Source organism: Dendrobates tinctorius, unplaced genomic scaffold, assembly GCF_039654945.1.
Source record: "Dendrobates tinctorius isolate UK_male_01 unplaced genomic scaffold, ASM3965494v1 ptg000089l, whole genome shotgun sequence".
Taxonomy (NCBI): Eukaryota; Metazoa; Chordata; class Amphibia; order Anura; family Dendrobatidae; genus Dendrobates; species Dendrobates tinctorius.
The window spans coordinates 6293610-6307616 of NW_027361757.1; the positions used below are offsets into that span (position 1 = coordinate 6293610).

Sequence of the window (14007 nt, forward strand, 5' to 3'; positions counted from 1 at the left end):
ACCCCACATGTGGGGGGGGACCACTGTTTGGGCACACGGTGGGGCTCGGAAGGGAAGTAGTGACGTTCTGGAATGCAGACTTTGATGGAATGGTCTGCGGGCGTCATATTGCATTTACAGAGCCCCTGATGTACCTAAACAGTGGAAACCCCCAATTCGAATTCCAACCTTAACCCCAACACACCCCTAACCCTAGCCCTAACCCTAACCCTAGCCCTAGCCCTAGCCCTAACCCTAGCCCTAACCCTAGCCCTAACCCTAGCCCTAACCCTAGCCCTAGCCCTAACCCTAGCCCTAACCCTAGCCCTAGCCCTAACCCTAGCCCTAACCCTAGCCCTAACCCTAGCCTGCCTACCTGCTTTTTTTTTTCTTTACTTTTTTTTTTATTTTTGTGTTTTTTATTTTTTGTATTTTTGACTCATAGTAACGCCACTTCTCCTCTGATCTCACACTGGCAGATGATCAGAGGAGAAGCAGCGTTACTATGTGACAAGATCGCTGCCCGGCACATAGTAACGCCACTTCTCCTCTGATCTCACACTGACAGATGATCAGAGGAGAAGCAGCGTTACTGTGTGACAAGATCGCTGCCTGACACAGCTATGCCAGGCAGCGATCAGCTGTGCCAGGCAGCGATCTAGTCACACTGTAACGCTGCTTCACCTCTGCTCATCTGTCAGCATGAGCTCAGAGGAGAAGTCGCGTTATAATGAGGGAGATCGCCGGAAACAAGCAGCTTTCCCAGCGAGCTCTCTCACTGGCTGCTGTGACGCGACGTCATCAGGACCTGAACCAATCAGGTCTCGATGACGTCGGGGGTCCCAGCATGCATTGTGCACCGGGATCCCCGCGTTATAAGGTATGAGGGGGTCCCGGGGGGCACAAAACCGCCGACAGTAGATATACGTCGGCGCTGCACAAAGCCCAGCAAGCGCCAACGTTTATCTACTGTGGGCGGTCGCGAAGAGGTTAATAGAGCAGATTTATAAGTGATGGAATAAAGTGCCACCTAGCACTGGTTATAATTGGTAATACCGGATGGCTAGATCAGCTACTGGGAGAAGCAAAGGGATTGGAGCATGTGGCCTCCCCATTATCTTCTCTGCTCCATTCAGCATTGCTCCCATTGACAGGCTATTGACAGTAATTCTGCTGGGCAACAGAAGTGGGGCTAGTGAAATGCACAGTAGTCAATGCTGAGAGGTTACACTGCAGCTAAAGAGATATTCTCAAGTTGTCTCTAGAGCAGTTCCGAGCAATACGGTCTCCTTACAGTGTTCTCACTTCTTGGTTTCTGGCAGGTGGGCTCTCCTCCTTGAGCCATGGTGAATAGCAGAATTGTAGTATTAAGCTCAGCACAAGTTCTGCTGTAACACATTCAGCCATCAGTGGTTTGGTCAGAGTCTGCACTTTCATCCCTGTATTCACACACAGCGATAACTGGAGCACACCGCCCAGGAAAGGGAAAGCAGGCAGCCTTGTTAAGGAGACCACTGTGGAAGCTGCTGGTGATGTATAAATGCATCTCTTCAGAATATTAAGGAAAAGAGGAAGAAGATGAGCAGATAACTGCTGTGTAGAAAATAAATGGACAGGAGAGGATGACTGGGATGTTAAAAATTAACCCCTCTCTTGGAGCAGAACTAGTCCAGAGCTCTCAGCCGGTGTTCGGAGGCAGTGCCCAATGGAAACAAGCCATATGCTATAAAAATAAAATCACTGCAGGAGAACAACAGCGGATAGATAAAGCAAGTCAATAACAATCTTGCTTATTTTTATGCTGTCTAACCAATTAAAGCAACTTAATATCTTGAGAACAGTGATGCCCAGTATGAAAGCAAACCCTGGCCATCACTGGCTTTTTACATGTACTTGTTATTACAGAACTCAACAACTTCAAAATCCTTTTCTGTGGCCTCCCTGCTAACACTCTCGCACCTCTCCAGTCCATCCTCAACTCTGCTGCCCGACTAATTCATCTTCTCCTCGCTACTCCTCTGCTTCTCCCCTCTGCAAGTCTCTTCACTGGCTCCCATTCCCTCAGCGTATCCAGTTCAAATTACTAATACTGACCTACAAAGCCATCCATAACCTGTCTCCTCCATATATCTCTGAACTAATCTCTGAATATCTTCCCTCATGTAATCTCCGGTCCTCCCAAGACCTCCTCCTCTCCTCACCTAATCGCCTCAAAGACTTCTCCCGAATATCCCCCATCCTCTGGAATTCTGTGTCTCAACATGTCCGACTATCAATCACATTCAGATCCTTCAGACGGAACCTGAAAACCCACCTCTTCAGGAAAGCTTACAGCCTGCAATGATCCCCGCTGCCTCCTCACCACTACCGGGAGCTACCTCCTCACCAACACTAGAGCTGCTGCAACCCCCCAATCTACTGTCTCCCCACCATCCTGTAGAATGCAAGCCCGCAACGGCAGGTCCTCTTCCCTCTGTATCAGTTTGTCATTGTTCCTTTGTTTACTGTAAGTGTTACTGTAATTTGTATGTAACCCCCCTTCTCATGTACAGCACCATGGAATCAATGGTGCTATATATATAAATAAATAATAATTACAGAAGAGACTTTAGAGTACACAAGAACAGCAGGCAGCGAACTATAGGATTGAGGGCTGTGCACTGACTGCCCTGTGTACGCATTGGCAAGATTTGGTGATTTTAAAGGGAACCTGTGATTGGACTTACGCTGTCCGAACCATTGGCTGCTTGTCTCAGTGATTACCTGCACAACAGTGCACATATGGTGTGTCCCGTGGTCAGCTTCTCCCAGCACCAATCCAAGTGATTGACATATCTTTTCCTATGCACACACAGTCATTGCACTAGTCACATCTATAGTCATTGGCCTGTTTGTCAACCTGTTCTCCCTGAAACATTGAAGCGTTTCATAGAGACATACCATATACATGGCACATCATGCAGCTAGGCTCAGATTCTCCCTGCCTATGGTCCAGCAGTAATTACAGGCATTTGTAGAGGGAAGGGGTTTATCAAAACATAAAACACATTAGTGGACTATTGTCTTATAGCTCACAATACAATCAATCAGTCATCCCATCACCTAAACTGCACAGATCTACCTGGGACAGGGACCCATGTAAAGCCTGCATTGTACGGAATGAAAGCTGTGTCTTGACTACTCAGTACTCTGTCTTCTAAACCAGATTACTTTAATGTGTTGCCTTACTAGTAGTAGTTCCACTGTGCAGCATAAAATGAAAAAAAAATGTATACTTACTTTTACTGGACCGGCGCCGTTCCTACAATCTCAGTGCTTTGTTCTCCAGCATTCACATGACAAACAATGTGCCACATGAAACTCATCAGGGGGCGCTGATCAGCTGCAGTCTTCCCTATTCTGTCCAAGTGACATTCATTCTGACAGAATAGTGAATACTGCAGTGGCCACATGACTATTTTTGCTACATGACTATCGGGGAACACAGAGATCGGAGGAAGGCTGCTCTAGGGCACAAGTATAATAGTGGAGAACCCATTTAATATTTGCCTCCTCCTTGTGATAACTGTTCTTCATTCTGACTGCTCCGTGTCTGTCTGGGTTGATTGAGCATCCATAGCAATAGTACTGCTCAGTGTCTGGGTTGATTTAATACCACTGACAATTGTCAGAGGACTCCATAACAATGGAACTGATCTATCGACCCAGACCAGTCACAGGGCGAAGGCAGGCACTGAGCACAGATCAGAGCAGCTGGACAAGGTGGCTATGAAAAGCGTGACTGCAAAGATTGGGCAACATGGTCAAGAAGCACTTGGGACAATTATTAAACAAGCTGTCACTGCTGTATTCCCATCTGTAGTCTAACAGGCACATTTTAGGATGATTTTTACTTGTTAAAAAGTTCATCATATAGTCCAAAAAATACAGCAAGAAACATATAACTTTGCAGTATACTTACCTTCTGAAAACTTGCTAGTGCGAATTTGTAAAGTGAGTGTCCCATCTCGCACATTTATAAGTGTATCCACCACCTGAAACTGGCTTAAAAACAGGACAGCATCTCATGCTTTTGCCAAAATATGTACCGTGAATCTGTATTCATTTGTATGAAAATAAAAACAAAAATATAGTAGGGCAGGCATGCTTGCCAAGGTTCAGAACTCCTGTAAGGGGTGGCCAGGACTGTAGTCGTGACCAAAGAAACTGAAGCATCTGTGCCCGACCTTCCCTCACAGAAAACTATATCCCACTCCTCAGCGTACCTGCATCTCCAGGCTCAGGTCCCCCTGAGCACTTTCCAGGCAACGACGGCCCCTCTTCCAGGCGATCCCCAGTAATGGAGACACAGTCCAGGAATACTTGAACATTCTCTTTACTTAGTACTTCACATGTTACATCCACAGTTGGCACATCATGGAATTCACTTGTTTCCTCATCTTTCCCTGCTTTGCTGATGCTTCTGTGCGGCACACGTCCAGACCTGACCATCTTAGACTGCTCCCCAGTTCCTTCCTGGCCTAACCTCACCATGATGACAATTCCTTCTGCCCGTTTCACCCCAGACTCGAAATTAACAGCCACCCGGTTTGGTTGCCTCTGGTAAAGCATCCATTCCCGTCGAAGCTCCAACTTCCTTCAGTTCCTCACTCCAACCGACTCCCGCCCTAAAGGCGTCCGCCCAGGCTATGAGTCGCCACATCTTTATCCACAGCCACTGGGCATTATTGCAGTGGGCCAGTACAGGAGAATAATGTGGGCTGCAGCTATTTAATATTCCGTGGCTGCAGAGCCGTCCTGGGTGTATAGCCCATGTGGACACTTTGGGCACCCTGGCCCCATCTGACTTAACTTCCTAAAACTCCTGTCTTACCACCAGGCAGCCCCTCCTACTTTAACCCCCTATACACTTCCTATAACCTATTCTAACCGTGCACACTAGTATGCCCCCATCTAATGGCCCACAAAGAATCTACACTTACCCTTAGCTATGAGAACTATAATACTAAGGTGCCCCCCCACTAATGTTCAAAGGGTGCACTTCACTTTCCCTAAACTGTACATGAGCCATAGTAAATATTACATTATATACAGTGAAGAACATGACAACACAGTAATGGTAATACCCAAAAGGGGTAGCAGTACCATAACATGAATTAGGTTGTACATAAAACATGTAGCAATACTCAATAAACAAACAGATATAAATAAAGCAATGAACATTATTAAACCAACCCCTTTACACTCCCATAAAAATGAATGGCGAAAGGGTGGCCACCTCAACCTCAACAGAGGCATGAAAGGAGGCCCTGTTCTTAACACAGAGGAAGGTCCTTGATATTCAGTGGCTATGCCATACAATAGATAAGGAAGCTTATGTCCTTTAAATAAACTAGACAACCCCTTTAATTTCTCAGATGATCAATCTAAAAGGGCCATAATGTATACAAGGGGCTGCTGATAAGCCTTTGGCTTTGTGATTTTTTTGTTTCTATGGTAACAAGTGTTACGTCACACGAAAGCCTAATGTGTCTAAGGGTAGATTCACATTAGCATTTACGGCTGCAGCGTTGGGCTGCGCACGGCTGCCGCTAAGCCCCGCCCCCTGCCGCGCCTCCCCGCCAGTAGCTCCGCCTACGGGTGCATGACGCTGCATGCGTCCTGCGTCCCCTATCTTTAGCACTGGGGATGCAGGCCAAGCGCAGGTATGCGTTTGGCAGCGCGTGCGTCCTTTTGATGCTGCGCCGACTAGCGCCAAACGCAACATGTAGCAATTTGGTGCGGTCGGCGCAGCGTCAAAAGGACACATGCGCCGCCAAACGCATAACTGCGCTCGGCCTGCATCCCCAGTGCTAAAGATGGGGGACGCATGCAGCGTCATGTGCCCGTAGGCGGAGCTTAGAGGCGGCCGTGCGCAGCCCGACGCTGCGGCCGTAAACGCTAATGTGAAGCTACCCTAATATATGTTTTCAAAATTTAGTGTTTTTAGCTTATGGCAACAGTGTTCTACGCACACGGGAAAACAAAATGGCGGAGTCTAATGCGATATTCACAGCAAATGAGAGCACAGGAGTGGTAAAATTCTTGTTTCTGCAAAGGATATTCATGGTGATATGTCGCAGACACTGGGGGATCAATGGCCTTCATATTTTACAGTTAGGAACTGGGTTGCCAAGCTGTCCAAAGGAATTTTGTTCCTGCAAGACAACACTTCCGCTCTCACTGCACAAGCGACCAAGGCAAAACTGGCAGAGCTGGGCTTCCAGCTGGTTGACCACCCACCTTATTCGCCAGATCTAGCTTCCTCCGACTATCATCTGTTTCGAAACCTGAAGAAACACCTCAAGGGTACCAAATTTCACACCATTTCTGGTGCCATGGCTGTTACGGAAGCCTGGTTTGAGGCACAACCAAACTCCTTTTTGAAAGGCTTACAGAACTTACAATACCGATGAACGAAGTGTGTTGACATCAGTGGAGAATACGTGGAATAAATGTAAAGTTTCATCTTCCTATCTCGTTTCTTTCTGGGTTAAGCCAAAGACTTATCAGCAGCCCCTCGTATGGAGTCTTTAATAATGGTTGCTTACATTGGAGTTCCGGGTGGCACTGAGGTGTAGTAGCACCCCTTTACTTTGTGTTTCTGTCTCCATATTGGACTTCCCTCTATTAATTGGCCTTCGCGTAAGCGACTCAGATCGGAAAACTAGACTGTGACCCCCATGGGAGATCGGAAATATTCTGTGCGCAGTGCAATATAATATGAAAATTTTAACGAAAATTTCTTTTTCCAAGACCTGGACAATACACAGTAGTGCAGAGATAAAGTCATCTAAAGAACTATACCCTCAGTTTTGTCCTCACTTGTTATCAGCTGAATTAAAACAAAGTGATCTCGCCTTTAATCAGGGCTTACAAATAACATCAATGATGGACTTTACTAGATTATATAAACACCTTGCTGCAGAAGAAAACCTAATTAGCATTAGTCGCATAGATGACATTGGGTAATTACGGATTTGTATAATGCCAATTATTGATAAGCTCAACAGGGATCTAAACTGGGATTTTCACAGATTGTTTTCCACATTGCTAAGTGGACAAGAGATTTACAATTACGTTAATAAGAGACCATTAAAGCCAAACTACAAATGGTCCAGTGGTACCATCTCCCCTGTGTAACATGCAGGGTCAGGGTCAGGCACACATCATTGTTAAATGTACAGATCCTTGTTACTGCAGCACACGGATTCTTTACAGGTGTCTTATGGACCACATGGAGACATACGATGCTTCTTAGAAGCACTATGTTCTCTTCTGGCTGAAAAATATGGAAAAGATGAGGTTCATTATGGATCCAATGCAAATCTATTTAATTTGTGGATCCATCATACGGTCATCTTTCTGATAGTATATATAAGAGCTCATTCAGACGTCAGCTTTACTCGATTGAGTGCCATCTTTGTTTTTCACGGATAGCACTCATGCCTATGATAGTCTATGGGGTTGTTTACATGTGAGATTTTCTCCTTGATCCAGGGGTCAGCATCACAAGTTTATGGGTCAGCACACAGATGACATACAAGTGTGGTCTGATTTTCACAGACTGTCACAAAGGAGAAGGTGGAAAAAACTTTTCTTCTCCATGAGCGGAAAAAACTCATGACACTTGGATCAAAGTGTGACCCAAAGTCATTGGTCCATTTTCCTTGTACGTGAGAAAATTGGAGGTCTGAATGAGGCCTTAAGCCCCCCGTCTCCCATAGCGAGATCGCTGAAGCGTCCCCCCGATTTTGTGACGCAACAGCGACCTCGCCAGCAATCTCGCTACATGTGACACGCAGTGGCGACCGCCCCCCCGCTGGATATCGATGATTGTGCTCTAATGTCCTGGGCCATTTTTTCGTCGTCGGTGTCCCGCTGGCCAGCGCGCATCGCTGTGTTTGACCCCAATGAGCAACCTAATTGGCGACGCAGAACTCAGGGATGCAGGTGGGAATCGTCAGAAAAGCTGCTGTGTGACAAGGTACCAACAACCGCCGAGGTCGTTATACAGATCGCTGGATGGTTGCTGCGTCGCTGAAGAGATCTGCCTGTTTGGCAGCTTACTAGCGACCATTTAGCGACGCACCAGCGATCCTTACCAGGTCGTATTGTCGGGATTGCTGGTGCGTCACTAAGTGAAATGGGACCCTTAAGGCCCCTTTACATTTAACGATGAACTAGCGATCCGACTACGATATGACCCGGTCAGGATCGCTGGTGCATCGCTAAATGGTCGCTAGTGAGCTGCCAAACAGGCATATCTCACTAGCGACGCAGCAGCGGTCGTTACTTACCTTTCACACGCAGCGATGCTGACGACCTCCCGCATGCGTCGCTCGTCGGCGCCAGCAGGAAGCGGCCGACGAGAAATGGACCCGGCCGATCAGCGACAGACAGCGGGGGAGCCGGTCGGAGGTAAGTATCACACATGGCGATATCGCTAGCAATATCGCTGCTGCGTCACAAAATCGGTCACGCTTTAGCGATATTGCTAGCGATATCGCTATGTGTAAAACCCCCTTTACACTGCCTAGATTGCAGTGATGACAACAGCAACCCTGGTGAGAGTCTTAAGGGGGTTTTACACATAGTGATATCGCTAGTAATATCGCTAAAGCGTCACTGATTTTGTGACGCAGCAGCGATATTGCTAGCGATATCGCTACATGTGATACTTACCTCCGACCGACTCACCCGCTGGCTATCGCTGATCGCGCGAGATCTTTCACATCCATTTCTCGTCGGCGGCTTCCTGCTGGTGCCGACGAGCGACGCGTGGACGCGGGCGGGAGGACGTCATCATCGCCGCGTCTGAAAGGTAAGTAACGACCGCTGCTGCGTCGCTGCATCGCTGTGAGATCTGCCTGTTTGGCAGCTCACTAGCGACCATTTAGCGATGCACCAGCGATCCTGACCGGGTTGTATCATTGTCGGGATCGCTGGTGCATCGCTAAATGTAAAGGGGGCTTAACAGTGGTGGTCACCCAGCTTTCCCAAAACAGGTAACCAATCAACATTCTTAAATGGGTTTTCTGGTCTAAAAAGAAGAGGTTGCAGTGACTACGTGACTGTAAACTGACAAATCGTGACAAACTGTGATGTGCATACTTCCCGATTCCCCAGTACTCTCCTGTGGGTGGTCGTCAATGAATACATGAGAATCAGAGTGACTAAAGACGACTGCATACTTTGTCTTTTGACAGACAACTCTTAAGAATTTGGCCAAAGATGCCGACTAAAAGGCCTAATATTGGTGACAATATTTTATTTTGTTTAAACCGTTGAGGATGGAATACTGAGTGACATAATGGAGACTATTAGTTATTAGTATTTTCTTTAAAATGCTGACCCAAAACGGACTAAGCTATTTAAGATAATCAAATATCGTGATTTCAAGGTTTCTGAAAAATAAAGAATAAAATCGCTTTATAAAAGCAGTCCCCTTTCTTCAGGCCAATATGATATAAACTAATACGAATGCTTATGCATGGTAAAATGTGAACCATTTTGTATAAAACCATAAGGGACACTAGGTGGCGCAATGCTCAATACAATGATAAAATATACTCTAGGTAATTAACTTCTTTTTTTTCCACGTTTTGCTTTTTTTTTTTTCCTTCTTCACTTTTCTCCAAGAGTCACAAAATTTTTAATTTTATTTTTCCATTGCCACAGCGGTATGAAGGGCATTTTTTTTTTTAGGGATGAGTTGTAATTTTCAATGATACTATTCACTTAACCATATCATGTACAGAAAAATGGTTAATAAAAAAGGTGCCACAAGACATAGGATTCAAGGTAACATAATATCACTGTAATACCCAACGTTTCGGCCCTCCTGGGTCATACTCATGGAGTTACTTGGCTGTATGAGATATGTAGTGGAAGAGAAGCCAGAGACCCTTATCATGGGTTCCCCTGGTGCTTGGGCACAGAGTAACCTCTTCAACAGAAATGGCAGTCCGTCTAAGGATAAGTCTGCATTGGTGGTGTGGCATACAGCATAGAAGCGGCACTCCCACGCCTTGCTGGATGTGATGGCATGCAGGGAGTAAAGGACGCTTAATTACTCCCTGCATGCCAGTACAACCAGCAAGGCGTAGGAGCGCCGCTTCTATGCTCTATGCTACGCCACCAATGCAAACTTATCCTTAGACGGACTGCCATTTCTGTTGAAGAGGTTACTCTGTGCCCAAGCACCAGGGGAACCCATGATAAGGGTCTCTGCCTTCTCTTACACTACATATCTCATACAACCAAGTAACCCCATGAGTAAGACCCAGGAGGGCCGAAACGTTGGGTATTAGGCTGCTTTCACACATCCGGTGTTTTTGTTCCGGCGGCGTGCGGCGGAAAGCCGGACTGCCGGATCAGGCCTGTAGCAGTGACACCGGATGCAGATGCGGTGCCTGATCCGGCTTGGAAAGCATTTAAAGGAGCCACACCGGGTACGAGAGAGGCGGCGATATGCGGGGGGGAGAGAGAGAGATGCACGCGCCGGGCACTTGTGGGTTAAGCCTCACAGTGTCTGTGCATGCGCTGTAGAAAAAGCCGTTCCGGCGCTGCAAAAAAACGTTGTAGGCAACGTTTTTTTTCTGACGCCGCACGGCGCAGGTTTGCCGTTTCCGGCTAAAAGCGGAGGCACCGCATGTCCTTCCGACACGATGCGGCGATCATTAAATTCTATGTGCCAAAACCGGATCCAATTCCGGATCCAGTTTTCACACTTTTCGCCGCATCGTGCCGGATTCAAAAAGCCGGATGTGTGAAAGCAGCCTTACAGTGATATTATGTTACCTTGAATCCTATGTCTTGTGGCACCTTTTTGTCTGCTTGGATTTTTGTGTAATAAATCAAGTTGTTTTTTTGCATACTATCTAGTTGAGAGTGCGGTGAATTTTGATTCTCGCTACTGCAAATCATGGCAGCAGCCACAGCGCCATCATCACGGCGGCAGCCACGGTGCCATCATCATGACGGCAGCCACAGTGCCCTCATCACAACGGCATCCACAGCACCATCATCACGGCACTATCAGCACGGTGCTCTCATCACGGCAGCAGCCAATTGCCAAAATGATGAGAGAATAATCTTTGTTCTCTCCAGTTGTGTAGGCGCGCTCAGTGGGCAGGAGTGCTGCTGCCTGGTCACCATGCCAAGAAAGGAGACCTTTACTTGGGACCTGGGTTACACGTTGTGCACAATCATCACACAAGTCCACCAGGCTGAGAGTTGAACATCCGTTTTATCATTTCATATATTTAAATGCAAAAACGACTGATGACCCGAACAACAAGTACAATCTGTCAAAATGTTTAATCTGATGGTAGTTTTTTTTAATCCATCAGATTACAGTATCAGATCGCATGGCACATGTTACGCCCATGTATCTCTGCTATCAATAGAACCACTCTCCTAATCAGATGAAAGTATCAGGATGATTTTGTAACAGAATACTTTGTCATTTCTAAGCAGGATGTATATGATGTCGATCGTTGGAGGTTATGACCTCTCCTTTATTCGCTGTTACAAGGCCTAATCTAGAGACACAGCACATGAGGACAGTATCTTATAACCACAGTGCTATGACAGACAAATCTACTCATATACTTGGAGATGAAGATAAATGTCCTCGTGAGTGCACCATTACAACAGATTGTGAATTTTTAAAGCTTCCTGAATGACAAACATTGCATGAGAGACGCACAGCCATTCTCCGCATCTTGTCACCCAGACACTTGCTTTTACTGAATACACCTTCCTGACACCGTTTACGTCAAGTCCGTCCTGTTTATACGACGCGTTTGGATTGTTATGAATCAGAAAAGGCACAATTTCCTTCCTTTTCTAAACTAACAGCCCCGGATCTGCCAGCAGAGTCTGCGATGTGTACACTGTGGTTAGTTAAGGAGGAGGATTTTCTGCTAGCTTCAGTGAGGACGACACCTGTGTGCATGAGCGCAAACAGCACACCGGTGAGAAGGCATGTAGCCATATACACAAAGCACTAATGACTATTACACAGTGTCACAACAACCCTGCATCTTATGAAGTATCAGCCCTTTGACCACATCTGACCTTATACATTCTATATGGGAAACTCCATTCACCTGAATTTGGTAGACTTCACCAATGCCCTCCAACTTTTTCTTGCAGTCGTATATGGCAGACTTGATATCGTGCATTTCCGAACACAAAGTAACAGTATGGTCCACCTATATTAGAAAAAAGTAAACTTGTCACAAGATACCAGAACATTGAAATATATAAAATCTAAAAAGATATAGCCAGTATGAGGATTTGAGTTTGGTCTTTTCTGTGGTAACATACAGAGTCGAAATCTGGGCGATAAAGGAACAAGACAGAAGAAGAATTGACGTCTTTGAAATGTGGTGCTGGAGAAGAATGTTATCAATATCATGGATTGCAAGAAGACCAAACAAATCAAGTCGAACATGTCACTAGAAGCAAGGATCAACGAGCTATGACTCGCCTACATTGGACACACCATGCGAAGAGAGCAATCACTGGAGGAGGACATCATGGTCAAAAGAATAGAAGGAACAAACCGGAGAAGACGACCAGCAACAGATGGCTTGATGCCAACAAGATAATGGTGGAGAAGACCCTGGTGGACCTATCTAGTCTAGCACAAGATCGATCTTCATACAGAAGTTCCTTTTGCTCCCACTGTTCTTCCTCTCGCATAGAGAACACAAACGATCGGTAAAGGGATATGTATTGGGGAGACAGCTGTCAGCGAACAATTATGCATCCAATAGCTAGCCAATTTGTATGGGGGCCTAAAGAGACCAACTCCCCAGATTCTTCAAAATTAAATTGATGGGTTGACTGATTTCGTGTAAAATTAGCCCTTGTGTGCATGACATATGGACTTTAGATTGATACGAGTCCCACTGGGACAACACGAAAGGAAACTAACAATTTATCAACAGAAACAAAAGCAAAAACTAAGTAAAAATGCCTCGGCAAAACGTTTATATAAAGAAAGGTACACAGGTAATAGTCACGTCATGTACAATGGACAGGTTTTCCTCTGCTACAGAAAGTAATGTTATGCAATTAAAAACCCAACTCAGATTATTTCTTTTACAGGCGGTTCAGCAGGAAATTATTTTCCCTAAAGAATCCAGAGATTAATCTGTGGGGATTAAATCACAGAAAATTGTGCAAAGTAGGACATTTTTAAAGAGGGATTAATCTCAGGAGAAATCATTGCAGAGATTATTCTGCCTTTGTTGTTTAGCCCTTAATTACATGTACATGGAGTCAACCACACATTATCTAAGAGAACAATAGATTATGTGAGAAGGGCAAAACACATTGAAAATATCAATTTATTGCCTTGTTCATCTAAAAACCAACTATTAAACACCAACTGTGAGGAATAAAAACAAAATAATTATAACAATAATAGAATGCATTCATATACTCTATGGTTCTCGAAAATGCCAGGTATTTTTCACTGTCACACCCTCCGCTGTATATATCATTGGCTTTATGTCCTCCAACTGATATTTCTCCATCTCCATTACCCAATCGAATTACTTTTTGTAACAGTTTTATAGTCAACTCAGTGCAGTCATTGCAGTTATACATCCAATGCAATCCCATGTATCACAAACAATACAACCCAATGCAAGCACTCGTAACATACACATAATACAACCCAATGCAATCACATGCATGTTTAATTAGCGCTTATGAAAGTTTTAAGTATATAAAAGAAAACATTACTCAATAAGAGATTCAGGTAGAAAAATAAAAACAAGAGTGTGAGGCCGCGTGTCCACAAACCGGACGTGGAAGCGCTTTGGATGCAGTGTATGTTCGCGTATGTTGCGTTGAAAGCGCTGCCATCTATTGAATGTAGGTGAATTTGCATGTGTTCAGTGAACCGTGCGGATTCATCACATCCAATATATTCTATTGATGTAATTTCTCTTGCGGAGACTCGCGTCT

The 14007-nt window shown here is 45.4% G+C and overlaps 1 protein-coding gene across 4 annotated transcripts in view; it reads right to left on the reverse strand.

Moving 5' to 3' along the window:
• PALD1 (phosphatase domain containing paladin 1) overlaps window positions 1-14007 on the reverse strand; it is a 433079-nt gene that overhangs the window by 178874 nt on the left and 240198 nt on the right. For all 4 annotated transcript variants that reach the window (XM_073585784.1, XM_073585788.1, XM_073585787.1 and 1 more), the window contains one exon: window positions 12135-12239. In XM_073585784.1, coding sequence (XP_073441885.1) covers window positions 12135-12239 — 105 coding nt within the window. The remainder of the gene's footprint in view (window positions 1-12134; window positions 12240-14007) is intronic.